The sequence below is a fragment of the Macadamia integrifolia genome, chromosome 8, assembly GCF_013358625.1.
Source record: "Macadamia integrifolia cultivar HAES 741 chromosome 8, SCU_Mint_v3, whole genome shotgun sequence".
Taxonomy (NCBI): domain Eukaryota; kingdom Viridiplantae; phylum Streptophyta; class Magnoliopsida; order Proteales; family Proteaceae; genus Macadamia; species Macadamia integrifolia.
Window position 1 is genome coordinate 28,249,612 of NC_056564.1, and position 21,807 is coordinate 28,271,418.

At 36.4% G+C, this 21,807-nt stretch overlaps 1 protein-coding gene across 3 annotated transcripts; it reads left to right on the plus strand.

The window, feature by feature from the left end:
* Positions 1–15,790: 15,790 nt before the first annotated feature.
* LOC122087328 (protein DETOXIFICATION 19-like) lies at positions 15,791–20,953 on the plus strand. Of its 3 annotated transcripts, none has more exons than XM_042656413.1 (8): positions 15,791–16,300; positions 19,092–19,132; positions 19,352–19,636; positions 19,734–19,820; positions 19,948–20,004; positions 20,121–20,359; positions 20,460–20,578; positions 20,669–20,953. In XM_042656413.1, the coding sequence occupies exons 1-8, from the start codon at positions 16,040–16,042 to the stop codon at positions 20,798–20,800; spliced, it is 1,221 nt and encodes a 406-aa protein (XP_042512347.1). In that variant the 5' UTR covers positions 15,791–16,039; the 3' UTR covers positions 20,801–20,953. The 3 variants fall into 3 exon arrangements, with proteins under 3 accessions (XP_042512347.1, XP_042512346.1, XP_042512345.1); XM_042656412.1 differs by having other exon boundaries at positions 15,792–15,954; positions 15,996–16,300; positions 19,092–19,636; XM_042656411.1 differs by having other exon boundaries at positions 15,793–16,300; positions 19,092–19,636.
* Positions 20,954–21,807: the final 854 nt, after the last annotated feature.

Here is a 21,807-nt window from a genome sequence, read left to right on the forward strand (position 1 = left end):
TATTGAGAATAGAGATTATTCTCTTCTATCTCCTCTTTCTTCCTCCTCTCTTCCCCCCACCCCCACCCTTACCCTGGGTTTCTCTCACAATTATTCTTGTTGATGACTTTCTCCTACCCACTATAAGCAGATCTTTTGATTTGATCTGCATCAATAATCTACTCAATAAAACTAGTTTTTGTTAATCGAACTGAGTCAAATAGGGTCTTGACCTGGTTCATTCGTGGGTTGCTCACGTGGGGCAAGTATAAACCCATTAGGATTAGGAACCCTAGCTAATCAGATCTTCATAAATAAGAGGTTTTGCCACAACAAAGCAAACTTTTGACTTAATCTCTCTCTCTTTCCCTTATTCTCTTTTGTTTCTCCCAATTGAGAGTGTGTGTCTTTAGGGATCTCCGTTGCTATTTTTGGATTTGGAGGGTGTAACTTTACCTAACGAGATTGTCACAATTCTTCGTTCATTGTTGTTCGTGAGGATCGATACATAGTACGACTCGATCCATTCCGCTACCTGGTAAACCACGTTGAGGTAACCTTAGATACCTGTTAACTCTCCGTTTTGTTCAAGGAGTAATATTAATCTGATTCATTGCATTGCCATAGGAGGGTAATGTCATTATCATGAGTGCAAAAAATAACAAAAGAGTTTTCAAAAGTAACTAATTAGTCGCATTTACATGATCCAGTTGCAAATAAAAGCACCCTTGATAAACTCAGTATTTGTATTCAAAAGCAAATACAATTCTGTTACATCTACAGAAGCAAATTGGCATGGATGAATGAGGAGTGACATGAACTACAGTACAAGTTGTTCCAGAGATAGGATTCTAAGCAGGAGCTTCTTCAACCAACTATAAAAAAGGGATCGATTGGAATGCTTGGAAGACTTCTAGAAGAATTTGTTGGACTTGTTTCCTTTTTATTTATTTTTCATTTTAGTTTGATTCTTCTTGTACAAGGAAAGGACTTTCTATAGACTTATGTTTCTTTTTTCAGTTTAATCCCTTTTCTTGTGAGTTTCTATTTTATTTCCTTTCTTTTTTTTAGGCAAGTTACAAGGCCTATAAATTCTAATCAATCTTGAAGGTCTCCCATACATTTTTATTGAATTAAAAGCTTGCTTGATGGCATTATAATGGTCCTATGAGAGGCTGAGTGACTGTGAGAGTCAAGGGTGAGATGTCCGGCTGAGATAGCAGACCCTATCCTCCCGTCCTTCTCTTTCCATCGACATTGTCTCTTTCTTCTTTTTATTGACTACCATGTATCTGACTCAGCTGATACAGCTGGCCTAGGGGTTATATAGTGTTTGAGTTAGTTAACTGTGGTTAGTTTTTCTTTGTAGTTTTGTAAGGTTTGTGAGTTACAGCTGTATTTAGTCTTGATAATATATATATAAATACAAATTTCAGCTTTCTTCTCCATGGGAGCTTCGACGTTCCCTGAAACCTTGGGGCCAAGATACAATGAGATGGCACCCTAACACAAGGGGCTGAGATTCGCCTTGATTAGGACCTTAAATTTGTGTGGCTATTTCATTTGTTTTGCAATTGAGAGTATTTTAAGGTCAGAGTAAATCAGGGTCAACTTAACCCATCTCGTCTTAGTCACGACTCGGCTGGGTTGGGCTGAAAGCCCAATAAGGTTGGGCATGGCATGAGATATATCAGCCCAACCTCAGAACCGAACTAGGTTTGGGCTGAGGTAAGATGATTCAGGGTTGGACCTGTTTACTTAACCGGTCCAACCTGACTCTATTTCATCCCTGTCTCTTAGGCAACCATGAGTCAGGCACTTCCTACCAAAAAAATGAATCAGGCACGCCATGAACGAGCATTAGTAAACCAGAGCCCAAGCCTCAGGCACTCCATGAATGAGCATTAGTAAACCAAAGCCCAAGCCTCAGGCACTCCATGAACGAGCATTAGTAAGCCATAGCCCAAGCCAGTTTGATTCTAAGGTACTTTATCAGGCACAAGCCCATCCCAAGCTCAGGGCATGTTTATGGGTTGATGGTGTCAATTTTGAATCGGAATTGAAAACAAAATCAAAATTAGCTGTTTAAAATCAAAATGAACCGAACAAAAAATAGGTTTGTTCATTTTGGTTTTAAAAATGAGATTTCATTTGTTTCCATTTTTTTTTTTAGACTAATCATTAATTTGAACTGAAACCAAACCTAAATCATACTAAACCTACAATCACATGTCTTTCTTGAGTTATAAGAAATTACCTATTATATATTCATAAGGCTGTAATTTATTTCTCAACTTTATTTGTTTCAATAAGTTACTTTCATTTAGACCGAATTTAAATTGCATTATCGAGACTATTTAAAACCGAATGAAACTGAACTGATTCATTTCGATTTCGCTTATGAAATTATAAAAATTATTTAGTTTCGGTTTATACATATTGTATCTTAAATCGAATCAAAATCAAACTGAAAAATTAAGCTTATTCTGGGTAACCAAATGAAACGTTAATTTTGTGTTTATGAAGAATTTTTTTTTTCCCTTCATAATTAGGCTAAAAGGAGAGATGAACTCATGACCTCTATTGGGAGAAGTTGGCCTTGGCAACTGAACTACCCCTTTAGGTTTGTTTGTGAAGATTTGAAGTACTCCAAGGTTTACTAAAGGCTCCATCTCATGAGTGTTCTATCTTTTGGCTTGAGTGTTGCTGCATTTATTGTTTTATATATTGCTCCAAATAATAGAATATAGTTAAAAGAAAATAATCAACATGTTTGAAACCATGCACTTCGGCTAGAAACCCACGATTTTATTCTCTTCCTATTTGTTGTTTGTTGGGGAGCTTCAAATACTAGAATACAGTTATTAAAAAGAATATAATTAACATGTTAAAACCATGCTTCTTGGCTGGACAACAACGATTTATTCCCTTCTTATTTGTTCCATGTCGAAGAATTCCTTATTTTGCAAGAGATCAAAAAAATTAATTTTCACGTTCAAATGTATTCTCACTTGTGAAAATTCTGCTGTACCTTCACAAAGAATAAAAGAATAAGAAAAAAAAAGAAAATTCAATTTCCTTGTACAGTTGGTGAGTTGTGGGATTATTTTATTTATTTATTTATTTTTAGTTGGTAAATGACACTTGTTTAAGTCGGAAAACATGATTGCAACAAGTCAATTGCGAAATGCACACCCTCCACCACTGGGTCTGGGTCATGCAATTACTTTGATTATAATCATGACTTATTTTAGGACAATAATTAAAAAATAAATAAATAATTAAAAAATTAAAAAATTAAAAAAATTAAAATTCAGGGGAGGATTAAAAGCGACTGCTTTGAAGGTAAGGTCTTCTTTCACACGTAAAATTTCAAGTTAAATAGAGTTTTTCAAGTGACAAAAAAAAAAAAAAAAAAAAAAAAAGTTTGCAGATTCAGAACTGTGATAAAGTGCACAGTGGTCAAAGTACCATCATAAGCATGCGTGAGCATACGTGGGGCATATGCTCATGCATGCTCAAGCGACTAATCAAAGAACATGTATTATCTATTTAACTATCTATTATTTTTATACTGAAAAAAAGAAAAGCTAACGTTTTTTTGGGGTAATATTCAAAAGGTCTGAATTGTCATGTACATCACCATTCGATGAAGAAAATAAGGATAGCTTACTTTAGTAAGCCTATAAAATTCGTACAGCTGAAATGTTGGATTTAGGGTATTCGGTGTTGTCCAACTTTGGTGAAAAATAAATTTTGAATCTTTTATATATATATATATATTTATTTATTTTATGAGAATAAAATCTTGTCATTTTACATGCCTTTTCAAAAAATATACAGCTTTCATTATTAACATAATAATAAGTCAATTTTAATTTATTTTGAATTTTTTTTCACCCTTATACTAAATAACTTTTAAAAATAAGAAGAAAAAAAAAATTGCATTGCAGTCCAATATCTGTCTACCTAGATGTAATCCTATGCTTTAAAAAAAAAAAATTGAAGAATCTCTAGTTAAAATAAATAAATAAATAAATTAATTAATTAGAAAAAAATTATTGAGGCATATTAAAAATTGCCATGTGGCAGATCATATTGGCACTCCAATTTGGGGCCTAGCCTCCATTGCTTTCTATTAACCGAAAATTTCAGCTGAAATAAAAATTTTTACATGGTAAAAGAGTGGTCAAAAGTCAAGGGTAAGAGTTGAACAAATTTAGCCCTGAAAAGAAAAATGGGAAAAATTCTATAGCAATATGGGCAACTGGTTGGGTTGGGCCAAATCCACCTTAGCTAGCTATCTGTGGTCCAAATGGCTCAAAATCAATAGGCTGTTGCATGAAGGACTGCACGACTGTGAAAATGTATCCTCTACACATACAATCATCTGGACGTACATGTGGGGATCTAACACATGTCTCTTTTACTTTCATATATACCCCCTCTTCACCTATCTTCCATATTCTGGTAAATTTTTTTCCCCTGTAATATGACATATAGCTCCCCTTTATTCAAGTTGTGTATGGATATCTATAGTTCTTTTCATTCTTAGTACTGTTTTCTATGTCAAAAAGGACTACAATTGGTCTGAATTTACAACATAGCCCTACTTTGTTTTTTTTTTTTTTTTTTTTTTTTTTAAATTTTGTTACGGGACTGTCTAAATGATAGATCTATAGGTGTATTTGAAACTTGACTCCATTTGATTTCCCTTTGTTTTGTTCTCAAAAATTATATAAATTAAAAGTAAAATAGGACTTTCAAAAATAATTGAAAGTGATTTATCATTGTGTCATATCAAAAGTTGTCACTACTTTGCACATTTTTTGAATACGTACATATGTGAAACAACAAGATTTACCCTAATTGAAATAAAAAAAATGTGTCTTTTACCATTAAAAAAATGTGCTATACCAAAACGATAGAAGGTAAGGTTGGCACTTAAAGAGGTGTCAAAATGTCAATAAAATAATTTTTTATTCAATAAAAATATTATTGTAATCAAGATTGGTGGAAGTCTCTTTTCTTCGTAGATGCTAAAGGCTTCTTGACAATGCCTAGACGATTGTTGAAAAATCACTGCTGAGGGGATGCCCTTTGAGAGGAGAGGAGTAGATGGAGGGACGAGTGCATGGTGTTGGGGTTGGAACTCTGGACTCAATTCCACCAGATCCTGGCCAGAATCCTCCACCCTTGGATTGCTCGAGAGCTCCTCCATTTCTTTCCTATGCGAGGGTTGTGGGACGAATCCTCTCAGATGTTGATACTATGCCGGAGCCTATTCATGCTGGGTCTCTGACGAAGACTATGATCCCCCAAGACACATAGGAGGAATGGTTAGAGACCTTCCGTTTTGCACTTATAGGGAGGATGTTAAGTTCCTCTCCTTAGATGAGATCAGAAAACACTCAAAGGAGGACTGGAATTTGAAAGGAAGGGTTAACCTTGCCCCAATAGGGAAGGGATACCTTTTGCTGCAGTTCGAGCTTGAGAGCGACATGGCTACAACCTAGAAGAGAAACTTGATCAAGGTTTCAGACCAAATCATCCGGTTCTAGATGTGGAGACCGGACTTCACTATTCATGAGAAGTATATTGCAAAGAAGCTGGTATGGATCTATTTTCCAGACCTGCCTTTGGAATATTGGCATGAGAAGGTGTAATTAACCATGGCTAAGCCGGTGGGTAGACCGATTGCCCTGGATAAGAAGACTCGTGCATCATTTATGGGGAATTTTGCAAGAGTCTTAGTAGAGATGGAAATCTACGGTAAGAGAATTGAAGAGGTTCAGGTTGAGAGGAAGCAGGCTAATTCAGGAGATTTATTTTGGTTCAGGCAATCAATCATTTATGAAGATGCCCTAAACCATTGTGGCTACTACAAGAGGTCAGGTCATGTGGTCTTTGAATGCAGAATCAGAGTTGCAAATCATGAAAAGGAGGGAATGTGCCACAAGTAGGGTATTCCAGGCGCTGTGTATGTTGATGACAACAGTGGCGATGCTGGAGATTCCAGCAATGTGGCAGCGGCTGAAGATGGCAGTGCGCCAAATCTGGAAAATTCCCACTTTCCTTCTCATAGTCAATCTCCTTCCTTTCCAAATGCTCCTATTATGGTAGGACAAGTGGCTGAGGATTTCAATTCAAATCCTTTACACAGTAGCCTAGAGATTGTGCTCCCTATATTTGAGGAGCAATAAACGGTTTTAGGGAATTACACCAAGGAAGCTCGCCCATTACATGCCACTCATTAAACCATGGTTATCAAGCTGGTGAAATGGGTAAGGAGAGTAGTGGGTTGGGTCACTCTAGTGATAATATCCATTGGGAACCGTTTAGGATTGCTAGTGCAGTGCAAGCTATCTCTCTTGTTAGGAAAAAGGAATTATTATATTGCTTATTATTTAATATCTTATCAATAATGGTAAAATTGGTTTTGTGAGTGTTCAACTCCAAGTACGATATCCCTATGCCAAAGTTGGGTTTATCTACAACTCTAACTAATAGGGATTTTGGTTGGAGTTATAAATGAACTCTAAAAACTAAAGCAATATAGGATTCTAATTCTCTCCTCTTTTATATACTCGTGCTCATCTCCCTCTCTCGGATACACTAAATCCCTATACTAGTAATTGAGTAAAAATTAGGATTTTGTGAAAACCCTGACTATTGAGGAGGAGGTTCGACTCAAAGGGAATGCAAAGCTATACGTGTGGGAAGGACTCACTACAAAAGGGCTAAGATCCCTCCATTAATGGTTGATTGAATGTCTGACCCTATCAATGGGACGATCCAAATCATTTCCTCACCTTCAGTGGTATCAGAGCCTTCCTACTGATGGGGAGATATTTTTTTTTAATTTCATGATATTGTGTATTTGATCCATTAATTTTGTTTTCAATTAAAAAAAAAAACATACAAACAAATATATATATATATATATATTTGTTCATTATTCCATGAACAGTAGTGTACGGTTCATAGAATAATTAAAATTTTTTTTTTGAAAAATTTTTTTTGAAATTTTTTTTTGTTTTTAAATTAAAAAAAATGATTTTTGAATAGTAAACACTCTTCACATAAACAGTGAATTCTGTTTTTGTTCACAAAAATAAAAAAATAAAAATTGCACATACTACAAGAAAGAAAGAAAAGAAAAAAAAAAAAAGAGGTAGGGTTTGTGAAACCCTATCCAGAAATTACATAAATGCTCTTTTTATATAAGTGCTATTTTCTTTAAAACTTGTATGGGCTTAAGTGTTTATTTAAGCCTATGTGGGCTTATATAATATGGGCTAGTTGTTTTCTTTCATTTTAAGGGCCCATTATGGTATGGACTATATTCTGTCATATGGACAATAGTATCTAAGTACCTATTTTACATTAAATATGATTTAATATTAAGATTATGTGTGCATGTATATGAGATAAGATGCACACATGATATTTTCATGACATGATAACATGGGTTTTTACTAAATGTTAGAAAATTTTATGTGGTTTTTATAATTGTTATTTTTTCACATTATTGGAATAAAATTGAAAGAATCAAATACATAATATGTGTAATGGATATTGTTAGTGGTAATGTGATTTAAAATGGACAATGATGATGGTTATTTGGATAGCATGACATGCATTTATGTGGTGGCTTGTATTTTATTTCTCTCTCCCTGTCTCTCTCCCCCATTTTCTTTTTTATAAAAACATATACTCCACTTGGGTAACCCAAATGGTGGGTTGGCTTCCCAAGATTTCTTTATTTTAAAGGAATGTAATAGAATTAGGCATTTTATTTGATCGTAAAATGACTGGAGGAGGAGATTGCTTAAATGAAGTGAGAGGAGATGGAGAAGCAAGTTTTTTGTTTTATTTTAATGTAAAGTTATCTTGGTTATAATTATTTGTATTGCATTATCACATAATTATGCTGTGTGAAAGTAATTAAAGAGGCTATGTTACTCCCACCCATCTTGGAATCAAATTGACTTGCATATGATGCCACAGTCAATCTGATTCCAGATGCTAACCCTTAACCACTAAGGCTTTGTATGATTGTTTTATAATTCCTTGTTACATGTGATGTATGGTGATATTATCATCCTATTGTGTTTTTAGAAGAGATGACTGTTCCCGGTTCCTTTAACTTAAAAACAAGTGTGATATGAAAAACCCTAACTGGTGGAATTTCTATTGTAATGACTCAAGAATACGGTAAGTACCAGACCCGCTTGGGAGATTGGTGAGGTGTCTCCACCAAGAATACGGCTAGTACCAGGGAGTTTGAGAGATCGGTGAGGATGTGTAAACTTTAGTCCCACATTACCTACGGAGAGATTCCTAAACTAGTTAATAACCTCCAGCTTCCTTAACATGGCATAATGCATTTTAAAGCCTTGAGGCTTATGGGCCAAAGAGGACAATATTGTTCAAGATTAATGGGGCCGAGGTGTTACAAATGGTATTAGAGAGGTCCCCGACAGCATGTGGAGCCACAACAGGGATGCTGTGCCGAAAGGGAAGAAGTGTAACTACCCAAGAATACGGTAAGTACCAGACCCACCTAGGAAATCAGTGAGGTGTCCCACAAAAAATACGACTAGTACCAGGGGGTTTGAGAGATCGATGAGGGTGTGTAAACTTTAGTCCCACATCGCCTAGGGAGAGATTCCTGGACTAGTTAATAACCTCTAGCTTCCTTAGCATGGCACAACGCATTTTAAAGCCTGAAGGCCCATGGGCCAAAGAGGATAATATTGTGCAAGGTTAATGGGGTCAGAACGTTACATCCATGGCATCCCTTAGTTGGTAAATGTAGAGGTCACATTGATCTACTTTTACAGATACTGATAGGATAATGCTTGAGTAGTTCTCTGAGATAGTCTTCCTTGATCTCATATGTGATAGGTAGAGAATATGGCCAGTGGGAGATTTACTGCGATAGTAGACACTAGCCCATGATGCTATGATTCACTCCAAAACAAAGGGTATACATTTGACTTGAGTGTATATTAGCTGATAGGAATGGACATGACACTCAAGTGGCCAAAAAGTATTGGAAGTCTTCGAGACGGACAGAATAGTCCACTCAACCAACATATATATGATGAACTCTGATAGGTTAAGTTATGTTCAAAAGGATTGAGTTGTTTCAATCACACCTTATAGCTAAGTGTGGGTAATTGTTGTTTTAAGACTTGCCCCTTCTTTTTCAACGATATTAATTATGCTAATTTTTCCTTATACATCATGTGGACATTCAATATGTCAAGCCAAATGAATTATGCTACCCTCATTAAAGACCATATCCTGACTGGACCCAACTATGTTGATTGGAGGAGGAACATTAAATTGCTCCTAATTGCAGAAGGTCTAATTTATGTCATAGAAGATGAAGAATCTTCATTCCCTGACACTATGGAGGGCAAGGAGAAAGTTATCTATGAGTTGTTTCGATAAAACAATTCTAAGGCCAAGCTCCTTGTTTTGAATTCAATAGACAAGACCATTAAGGATTTTGTAAAGGATCTAAGTTTTGCAAAAGACATATTGGACGAGTTGAAGAAGCTGTATGGTAAGCAAAATAGACATGCACATCATCAGCTTGTCACTCTCCTCCATAGTACTAAGAAGACTTAATGAATTTCAATTATTGACTATGTGATGAAATTACAGAATTTATTTCAAGAACTAGAAGCCCTCGGGACATCCTTTAAGCTGAACTATAAAACTGATGTCATACTCTACTCATTGTCTCAGAAAATCTATAGATCTTTTATTTGTAACTATAATATGAATAAAATTTTTGTAGAGCTTCCAGAGCTAGGCAATATATTGCAAGAAGTAGAGGCAGCACATAAGTTGCAAGAGCTTGAGGTCTTGTCTACTGAATAGAAGCCTTCTTCCTCTCAACCGAAAGGTAAGAAGAAGAAGAAAACCAATAACGGTAAGACCCTTAAGGTGGCTAGTAAAGGAGTTGAGAAGGGTAAGAAACCTGAGAAGGGACCTTGTTTTTACTGTAAAAATGGCGGGCATTGGAAGAGAAATTGTTGTGGATACTTAACGACTCTGAAGAAGAAGCCAGATGAAAGTATATCTAAAACCTTTATCTTTTACGAGTCTAATTTGTCAGAAGAACTATCTAATACGTGGTTGGTTGACTCTGGTTTGACCACCCATATTTACAATATGTAATAGGGGTTCAGGATGACAAGAAGACACAATAAGGATGAGATTCGTCTCAAGATGGGAACTGGAGCTGAGGCCACAACAGAGGCCATAGGAGAATTTAGTTTGCATTTTGAAAAAATAGTTTTAATTTTAAAAGATTATTTTTATATTCCTTCGTTTAGAAGGAATATTGTTTCTATTTTTAAACTATTCGTTGATGGATATTCATTTCAATTTGGATTTAAACTATCTATTCGTTTGAATGGTTTATTTATTACAACTAGTTGTTTAAAAAATGATTTATATTTCTTGAACCCTATTTTAAATCCAAATGAATTTTCAAATGTAACTTTAAAAAGGAAGTCAGCTCCAGATAATTCCACTTATCTTTGGCACCTTAGGTTAGGTCATATTGGAGTAGATAGAATTTACAGGTTGGTCAAGAATGGCCCTTTGGAAAGTCTAAAGGTAGAGCCTTACCGAACTTGTGAATCCTGTTTACAAGGAAAAATGACCAAGAAACCCTTTTCCTCTAAGGGTAAGAGGGCTGAAGACTTATTGGAATTAATACACTTTGATGTATGTGGTCTCATAAATATTTAAGCAAGGTATGGTTATGAATATTTTGTAACCTTCACTGATGACTACTCTCGATATGGATACATTTACTTAATGCACCGAAAATCAGAAACCTTTGAAAAGTTTAAGGAGTTCTGAGCTGAGGTAGAAAAATAATTGGGTAAGTACATCAAGACTCTTCGATCAAATTGAGGAGGAGAGTATTTATCAGATGAGTTCAGAGACTATTTAAAGCTAGTTGAGATTCTTTCTCAGTTGGCAGCCCCAGGGACACCTCAAAAGAACGGTGTAGCAGAGAGATGAAACCGTACCCTATTAGGTATGGTTCATTCTATGCTCAGTTATTCAGAATTACCTATGTCATTTTGGGGTTATGCCTTGGAGACCGCCATCTATATTTTGAATAGGGCTCCAACAAAATCTGTCCTTAAAACACCCTTTGAGTTATGGTATGGGCGAAAGCCTAGCCTACAACATATTAGGGTTTAGGGTTGCATTGCACATGTAAGGAAGCAACAAACAGATAAATTGGAATCCAGAACAAATAGATGCTACTTCCTAGGCTACCCTAAAACAACTATTGACTATTACTTTTATGACCCTGTTGATCGGAAAGCCTTAGTTAGTAAACATGTGACGTTCCTTGAAGAGGATTTGGTCACTTGTAGATTGGATCTAGTGGTCATAAAGGAAATATCTAATGACCAAGAACCTTCTGCATCTATTGTACCTCCTATTGACATACCCACTGACATATCCACTAAAGTGAATCAACCCCAAGAGGCTCGACAGAGTGGGAGGTCCATCAGGCCTCCAACTCATTTGACACTTCTCAATGAAGATGATCAAAAGGTGGAAGAGTTCCATATGGTTTCTGACACTTCAGAGTCAAACCCATTTTCCTACAAAGAGGCTTTAAAAGATAATGATTCTGTTCAATGGAAGGAAGTCATGCGCTCTGAGATTGACTTCATGCATTCCAACCATGTCTGGACTCTAGAGGATCTACCTCAAAGTGTTAAGCCTATGATGCAAATGGATCTTCAAGAAGAAGAGATGTGTGGATGGGAATGTGGAGTGTTTCAAAGCAAGACTGGGTGGTAAAAGGTTACACTAAAAAGAAGGGGTGGATTATGATGAAACCTTTTCACCAATAGCGATGATTGAATCCATTAGGATTTTATTATTGATTGTTGGATACTATGACTATGAGATATGACAGATGGATGTATAGACCGCTTTCCTTAATGGACATTTAGGCGAGATCATATACATGCATCGGCCAGAAGGGTTTGCTTCCCCAGGGGAAGAAAACAAAGTGTGCAGGCTTTTGAGATCCATCTATAGCCTTAAACAGGCTTCTAGAAGCTAGAACATACGTTTTGATCAAACCATTAAAAAGTTTGGGTTTAAACAAAACATTAATGAGCCATGCATTTACAAGAAGAGCAGTGGGAATAACGTTTCTTTTCTTGTTCTCTATGTGGATGATATCTTGCTCATTGAGAATGATGTGAGATTGCTTTCATCTGCAAAGGTGTGGTTATCCAAGATATTCTCAGTAAAGGACCTTGGTGAAGCCAGTTACATCCTAGGAATAAAGCTTGTGAGAGATCGCAATAATAGGATGTTAGGCTTGTCACAATCCACTTATATTGACAAAATACTAGAAAAATTTAACGTGCAGTATTCCAAGAAATAAAGTGTTTCCTTCAGGTATGGAATCAGTCTGTCTAAATCATAATGTCCTTAAATTGTTGAGGATATTGAGGCAATGAAGAGAATTTATTATCCTTCGACTGTAGGGAGTCTCATGTATGCAATGTTATGTACTAGACCAGACATTTGTCATGCAGTAGGGATTGTGAGCCGTTATCAATCTAATCCAGGACATGAGCATTGAATTGCTGTCAAAAGCATCTTCAAGTATTTGAGGTCCAAGGATTATTTTCTAGTCTATGGTATTGACCAGTTGTCAGTTGTGGGTTATACAGACTCAGATTTTCAAACTGACAAAGATGACAGAGTCTACATTAGGAATGGTATTTGTTATAGGAGGTGGTGCTATAATTTGGAAGAGTGTCAAACAGAAGTCAACGACCGACTCCACTACTGAGGCTGAATACCTGGCAACTAGTGAAGCAACTAAGGAAGGGGTTTGGCTCAAAAAATTCTTGACCGACCTAAGGGTGGTCCCTAAGCTCGTCGAGTATTTCATCATGTTATATTATGACAACCGGAGAGCCATAGCACAAGCAAAGGAACCAAGAGCTCATCAGAAGAACAAGCATGTGGAACGAAAATATCACTTAATTCGTGAGATTATATAGCGTGGTGATATAGCTATAGCTAAGGTTGACTCTACTCAGAATTTGTCGCCTAGTGTATTTGAGAAACATGTTGAGAACATGGGCATTAGGTTTATGGGAAATTGGTTTTGATGTACAAACTTGTTTATTTAAATTAAATTATTTAATTAAGTTTTAATTGACATGATTATTTATTGAGCTCAGTTTGTCTATAGGTTTGTTAACCTAAAACTATTCACCACTGGAGGCGAGATTGGACACATTGTCTTCATGATGGTCACATTGTGTGTACCTAGAGATGTTGATTTTAGGGCACAAATGTGAGTGTACATACTGTGTGTATATTGGATTGGATCACTTGAGATTTTCACATGTGATATACTTTCGGTTTATAAGAAAATGAAATTCTCTTAAGTAGTTTATGATCAATCCTTTGACCTTGAGGGGTTCTTATCGATGTGGACACGCACTGTGCATTTTGGTGTGTCAACAGTTGATGTCTCTTTGACTATATATCGGTACGCTGGACTCTTAGTGTTGGCTCGTATTCGAAAGAGATTCCCAACAAGGAATCCACTGCCCTTTTTTGGGTGAATATTAAATAGAGAGAAAGTCTGTATTTGATTGGATAAAATTCGGATCCGGGGCTATTTCAATAAAATATTTTTAATGTTTGAAAAATTTATATAAATTATTATTTATGTTCAAAAACATTTTAGAAATGTTTTTCTAGTCTAATCAAGTATACAGAATCTTTGAAATGACTTTTCAGTTTATTGGGCACTTGACAGTATTTAATGCATGCCCTATAATGAACTATGTGATGTTGCTCAGTGGGAGATAGATGCATAAATAACTACTTATTTTGGGTAATGATTGTTACATCTACTTGGCAGTATGTGTTGGTTAACCTTGTATTATGAATACAATACTTTTAAAATACATAGTATGTTAGGTGGAATCCCAATGGGATCCTATCCCTTTCCTATAAATTCAACCCATATGTACGCATCAGATGATCATGGATTATTTTTCATGATCTAAGATTTTGGATCCTCTTATGTGATATAATCTCATAGTAGGATGGAGGAGATTGTTAGGAAAAATGAATTATTATATTGCTTATTATTTAATATCTTATCAATAATGGTAAGATTGGTTTTGTGAATGTTTGACACCAAGTATGAAATCTCAATGCCAAAGTTGGGTTTATCTACAACTCTAACTAATAAGGATTTTGGTTTGAGGTATACATGGACTCTAAAAATCAAAGCAATATAAGATTCTAATTCTCTCATCTTTTATATAGTCATGCTCATCTCCCTCTCTCAGATACACTAAATCCCTACACTAGTATTAAGTGAGAATTAGAGTTTTGTGAAAACCCTGACTATTGAGGAGGAGCTTGGACTCAAAAAGAACGAAAGTTGTACGTGTGGGAAGGACTAATTGCGAAAGGGCTAAGATCGCGTGGAGGCTCTGCACTTGTGGAGTTTCAGGTAATAATCTAAACCCCTCTATTAATGGTTGATTGAATGTCTGACCCCACCAGTGGGACGATCCAAATCGTTTTCACACTTGCAGCTCCACCTCAAGGCAGACAACATGTGGTTTCTACTATCTCAAATAGAACGGTTAATGATGATGCAATTGTTGTTCACCACTCTGAGATCACACACTTTGATCAATTGGCCAGGTCATTGAAAATTTCTGTAGGAATGGAAGTTGTTATGCGAAAGAAGGATAAGCAAATAGCTAAAGATTAGACTCACGGTCTGATTGCATTGTTCTAAGCAAACAATAACCCATGCTTGTCCTCTTCTGGAACGTAAGGGGTTTTAAGAAGGTTGCTGCCAGAACAGCCTTGCGATTGCTTGTGAAAGAGAAGTGCGAAGCTTTTATATGTACTATTCTAGGGACATAGGCATATTGCCAAACCTCGTAAAAATCCAATGTTGTGGGTGTAACTGTTGTTTGCATTATATACATTGAAGTGTATAGAATGTAGAATGAGTCTACACATTTAAAAGTGCTTATGAGAGGTTGACTGTGCATACAACTGTATGCGAACAGGGATAGATACATCATGATTTGTCACGTTAGACTTTGAGATAGGTTTTGAGGATCAGAATTGGACTTACCGATTCACCCATCCCTCCCAATGATTGCCAAGTTACAACAATTTCACCTCTCTGTGTCTGGGCGCAACCCTCAACCCTGAATAATATCATTTTTCCCATATTTTAATGCTATCCACTTGTAACAATGGCATCTTCAACGCATGGGGAGAGAGACAACACAGTCAGTCTTTTTGCACCTACCTGTATCTAGGTGTAGACACACAAATAGGTAGTGCTCTTTTTCCCATAATATATTCTACAAATAAGTATATCAAACCTATTTTTAACTTTTGTAATCTATTATATGAATAGTAATCAAACGAATATTATTTGTGGTTTATAATTTATTATTACAAATGTTTTGTAAAAAATAGATAACAAATGCAAATAAAAATCATACCAAAAATAAATGTAATAAGAGATAATAGTCAATGATTACGGCATATCGCCATTGGTGAAGAGATTAAATTCTTATTTAAAAAATTAAATTACTGTGACATGCCTCACATTCATCACATTACATGTGACATGCCACACATGCCTTGCATGCCATCTACACACGTTTTTAATTTGGGAAAAGTTCTCGGGTTGCCAGGTGTGTGTAGGCTAAGACCTTTTTTTTTTTTTCTTCTCACTTCATTTCACTTTTAACTGCCCTTCTGCCTACACATTGATGCGCCCCTCCTCTATACCTCGCTTGCCCGAAGAACCCTCACCACTTCAATGTATAATGGATCTCCTCAACTTTTCCTTTCACTTTTCTAACCATACTTCTTTTTCAATCTTATGCATTTGAGAGAGAGAGAGAGAGAAGAGAGAGAGAGAGAGAGAGAGAGAGAGAGAGAGAGAGAGAGAGGGTCATAGAAGAAAAATCTGATAATGGCTTCGAATAAAACACCATTATTGGAGAATGGTAAGGGCGGCAGTGGAGAAGAGAAGAAGAAAGGATGGGAGAAGGTGGTGGACTTCGAGGAAGCGAAGATGCAGATTTGCTTCTCCGTCCCAATGATCCTGACAAGCGTTTCATACTATTGCATCACCTTGATCTCTGTCATGTTTGCTGGCCACCTTGGCGACCTTGAGCTCGCAGCTTCCACCCTGGCTAACTCTTGGGTAATGGGCACCGGTCTCGCTCTCATGGTCAGTATACTGTACTCTTTACCTACAGTCTCCCATTCCATTATTGTCTCTCTCTCTCTCTGTGTTTTTTATCCTACCTCTTCCGTTGTTCCACTCACTTGGTTCACTGGGTTAGGATCTCAATCGCTCAAACTGTGGCTTCATTATTCTTGGAGGAAACAAAGGCTGAGTATTCCTCCCCCCCACCCAAACCCCCGAAAAAAAAAAAAAAAAAAAAAAAAAAGGAAAGAAAAACAAAAACAAAAGGCTCAGAACCCATAATCCATAGCTACCACTCAACTTTGTACGGACAAAACATGGGAGCGGATCAGGTTGTGTAGGAGAGAATATTCTCGTGGATTTAGAATCTACTTTCTCTCTCTTCATTTAATAGATTATAAATTCACGGACAAGAAAAAAATATTTTAAACCTGATCTGTTCTCACAAAACATGGCTAGTGATTAATGGTTACCCACAAACAAAGCTTGCGTGTTTCGGTCAATATTGGTCCGCCGTTCATTTTATTGGTCATTAGGACTACTAACTCCCAATTCCCAAATCCCATTTCTAATTGCAAGAGGTTCTTCACATATTCTAACTGGATTGAGCTCCTCTGTGGCGCAACACATTATCCGAGGTGTATTTAACGGCCAAAAACATCTTGGCACGGAGTCCAAGACAATCACACGCAGCCCAAGACGATTCTAGGCGTTGAATGAGCATCGGACATAATGTTGCGCCACATAATAACCAAATCCATTAACCTTAATGATGCACTTTTGGTGGCTTTGGATGGATCATCTTTCATTGACTATTGTGGACATCAGTGCCGTCCTATATCTTATCTTCTTTCTGTAACCTTCTTTAAATGTTTGTCTTTATTTGGTTTTGTTTCTTCACTATTTATTATTCCCTTCTAAGTTAACTTGCGACAGGTTCATGAATTTATGATATGTTGACTAACTTGGCTAAAGTTATACATCATAAAATCTCAATTCAAATGAAGGTTTTTTTCTTTTTTGGATAAGGATGGGTGTCTCCACATTCTTCAGAGTGAGAATTGTCTCTATGTGTCCCCATGAATTATTTCCACTCAGAAAATGGTGAAAATCCTAAAGGAGAAAAAAAAAAAAAAAAAAAAAAAAGGAAAAAAAAAAGAAAAAAAAAAAGAAGAAAAAAGTGGTGCTAAGAGGATTCAAACTTAGGTAAAATGCTTTGCCCACTATAAATTAATAATGGACTAACCTCCCTTGGGCCTGTCACTTTAGTTCCATAAATACTCTCTTCACCCTTTAAATGATAAATGAGAGGTGTTAGCAAAAAATGTATGTTCCCTTGAACCTACATGGAACTGAATTTATATTGAAGATCCAATTTTATGGAAAAAAAAAGGTATCTTAATGACTTAATCCACCAGATTTGACCCTTGGAAAAAAAAAAAAATTCAGAATACTAATAATGCATGAAAACTAATGAGGACTATTTCGAAAGTGCAATCAAATGGCACTGAAAACTTTCTTCCAAATATTACTCATTTATTTATTTTCTTTGCTAAACACATTTCATTTAGTCCAAATAGAATGCAAAAAAGAATTATCACAAGAGTTAAAAAAACAAATAGAGGACTAGATACAAAAGGCGGAGGTTGTGACTCAAAAGTCAAAATATATAATGAAAAGACGCATGAGAAGCAAAGCAGTTTGTCACCACATTACTAATGGATTGGTTTATTTATTAATTTTTTTTTTAAATGTCTTATATCATTCTAGAAATTTTGATGAAAAAATATATATCTCAAATTAGGATTGGGTCGGAAACGGCTCTCTGGTCCTTCCTTTCAGTTCCAGTTTAACTTTTTTACTTTATGTATGTCCCTTACCAAAAAACAAAAAAAAAAGTATGTCTGTATGCTTGCTGTATCTTTCCATCTTGGCACTGACTTGGGTTCTACTTGTTTATATTTAATTTGGGTAAGAGATCACTGCTTTATTGTGTGACCTTATACACCAGCGCGGTTCCAATGAGAGCACATGTAAGGGTGTCAATATGAATGAGACAATTATTTCATGCACTTGTTTTTGCGTACTGGGGTCATGTGATCAGACAGTTTTCTTTTTAAAAAGGAGAAAAAAAGAATCATGTGATTTTGGTCGAACCCAATTTTCTTTTCATCTACTAAATCCCTCTACATTTGGTAAAACAAGAATCTCTCCACCACAGAGATCAGAACCCTTGATTAATATGGGATCCAGAGGGACTTTTCGAACTATACAGTGGGGGTTGAGAGTTGATGTCGGCATAGGAGTATAATCACAGAATAACTTCACAGTTGGAGAGTAGATGAAGGAAAACATAATCATTTCCTTTAGAACAAAGCTTTCCTTCACCAACTGGTGAAGTTCACCATTCAATCCTAGGGTTCACAAAGCATTATAGGATTTTAGTATGTTTCCCAACAAAACCCTCATGATACCCATGTGTGCACTTAAAGAACCAATGGCAAATGGATGGCCTTAGGAAAACTTGGTCAAGTGGAGCCTTAAACAGAGACTAATGAAATGATTCAAATGAACTAACATATGCTTCTTGTGCTCCTCAGCAGACTTATAGAGGTTTATTACTATTGTAATGGTTACTGACAAAATAAGAAGTTCAAAAGAAAAATAAATCCATTCATGTTCCTAGAATGTGTGAGAAGCTAAGCCAATATTAATTCCTTCGCAAAGTTTCTGTGTTGCCATTTCTCCTGTCTCATTTTTCTAATTGCAGAAGTTCATTCCATGATTTATCTCTTTATTTTGTCTGTTTCAGACTGGTCTAAGTGGAGCACTTGAGACACTCTGTGGACAAGGGTATGGTGCAAAGTTATACAGAATGATGGGAATTTATCTACAATCTTCAATCATAATAGCTTTCTTCTTCTCTTTGATCGTATCTGTTTTATGGTTCTATTCAGAACCCATTCTGATTTTGCTTCATCAAGAACCTCCAGTATCAAAAATGGCTGCCCTATACATGAAGCATTTGATCCCAGGGTTGTTTGCTTATGGCTTCCTACAATGCATCCTCAGGTTTCTCCAGACACAGACTGTCATAATACCACTAGTTGTGTGCTCAGTGGTTCCCTTAGTCGTCCATGTTGGCATCACTTATACAATGATTTCCCACACACCTCTGGGATTCAGGGCAGCACCATTGGCAGCTTCCATATCACTATGGATATCATTTCTCATGTTGGCCCTCTATGTCAACTATGCCGATAAATTCAAGCATACATGGGAAGGGTTTTCGATGGAATGCTTTCGTTATGTACTTCCAAGTTTGAAGTTAGCAATTCCTTCTGCTGTTATGGTGTGGTAAATGACATCCAAAGTTAATAGTTTTTTAGTATTCTTAATTGCTAGATCTTGGTCATTTACTCATTCTCTAATTGAGGAAATTTTAATGTTTCAGCTTGGAGTACTGGGCTTTTGAATATTTGGTGTTAATAGCAGGATTGATGCCTACTTCAGAAAGAAGCACATCACTGATAGCAATGTGGTATATATAGTTTCTAGCTTCACTCTATTAACTTTTATATTCCCTCTGGCATTTATATTTAAGCTTTATTGGGTTCATTTGAGGATTAACGTCTGATGAATTTCTTTTGTATTATCTGTTTAATTAGCGTAAATACTGAAGCTGTCACATATATGATAACTTATGGTTTCAGTGCTGCAGTTAGGTACGTAATTTAGATACAGAGCTAGAATTATAGCAGTAGTTTTTGGATTTTTATTACTTACATTCCTTCCCTGCATCCTTAGTCCTTACCAATGGGAAGTTTTTCTGCGATCACAGCACACGAGTGTCAAATGAATTGGGCGCTGGTAATGCAAATCGTGCGAAGAATGCTATCGCAGTGACCCTCAAGCTCTCTATTTTTCTGGCTCTTACAGTAATTCTAGCCTTAGCATTTGGTCACAATATCTGGGCAAGCTCCTTCACCAATAGTCCTATAATAAAGAGAGAATTTGCTTCCATGACCCCATTGCTTGCAATCTCCATATTATTTGATTCAGCTCAGGGCATTTTATCAGGTAAACAATTGATGTCCATTGCTCAAACAACCCTAGATGGGCTGTTATCATCTATGTATCACTGTGTTGAAATATATATGTACACTGTTAAATTTTACAGGGGTGTCCAGAGGATGTGGCTGGCAGCACTTAGCAGCATGGACTAACTTGGCAGCTTTCTATGGTATTGGCATGCCTATAGCGGTTCTCCTCGGTTTTAAGATGGGATTATATGCTAAGGTAATGTGCAATAATAATCAAGTTTCCATGTGAAAACACATAGAAGCAGAGATCTAACACTTTACTTTGATTTCATATGGTGCTTCACAGGGATTGTGGATTGGTCTGATCTGTGGACTCTCCTGCCAAGCATGTACCCTATTAGTTATTACGGTACGCACGAAATGGGAAAAAATTAACCTCTCTATCGAGAATGGTAAAGCCCAATCAGTGCTGGTCTAAACTGATCATGTTTGATGTAACTAACTATATGGGTGTTAAAAGAAGAATGCCTCAAAACAGTACAAGCTTGGTTGTAGCACTAGGTCAAACAAGATATGCCTTAGGATACAGAAGCCTGAGCCTGAGAAGTTATAGCTAGCTTAATTTTCCTAACTGACTCGATGGATTTTCATGTCGTCACATCCTATTAATGTTACAAAGGCTGAATGATCTCACTCAAAGAAGGCAAATAAAGAACTCAGGGGAAGCAAGAAATTGCTTTTCCTCCTTCCAAGTCACAGAGGATCATAATGTGATTTGGAAAATCCGAACTTCAATCGGGCTTCCTTAAACGAGCCTTAATTGGGCTACAGATCTAATTAATTCTAAATGGGCTTTAAACGTGCATATCATAAAATTATTTTCTTAAGTGGGAAATATTTGACGCTACTCTTCAATAAAGAAGAAAAAAGAATAAGAAATTATGACCATTACAACTTACAAAACAAAGGTTAATTAAGTCAAATCCTATTACAAAGCAAAAGGTAAGAAAGTTTAATTAGTTTCTTACTAGTAGTGGCAAAATAGAAATTTTATGTAGTATTAAAGGAGTCGGGCTAGGTTGGGCTACAATGAGTTGGTTCAAGTTAGGCTTATAAAATTGTCGGTTCGGTCGGGTGCCCGATGGGCTAGCTACCTTCACCGTAAATGCCCTTTTAATAAACAAGCTCGATATGTTTATTAATCGGGCCAGTCCAGGTCAGGCTATAAACGTGTCGGGATCTGTCGGGCCTACCGGTGCAGGCTAAAAATTGACACCCCTACTTTTATGCATTCCCCCATTAGGTCCCGAACACTGTTAGCAAAAACGCGTTTAAAACTAAACACGTTCTTGTTTTTTACCGTTTAAAACACTTTTTTTTCGTATGCTTCCAAAAGATACTTAAGAAAACTTCAAACGACAGGCATTCCCATTCTAAACGATAGGCATTCCCCTTTTTTGGCATTTTTTAAGACTTAACTTGTTA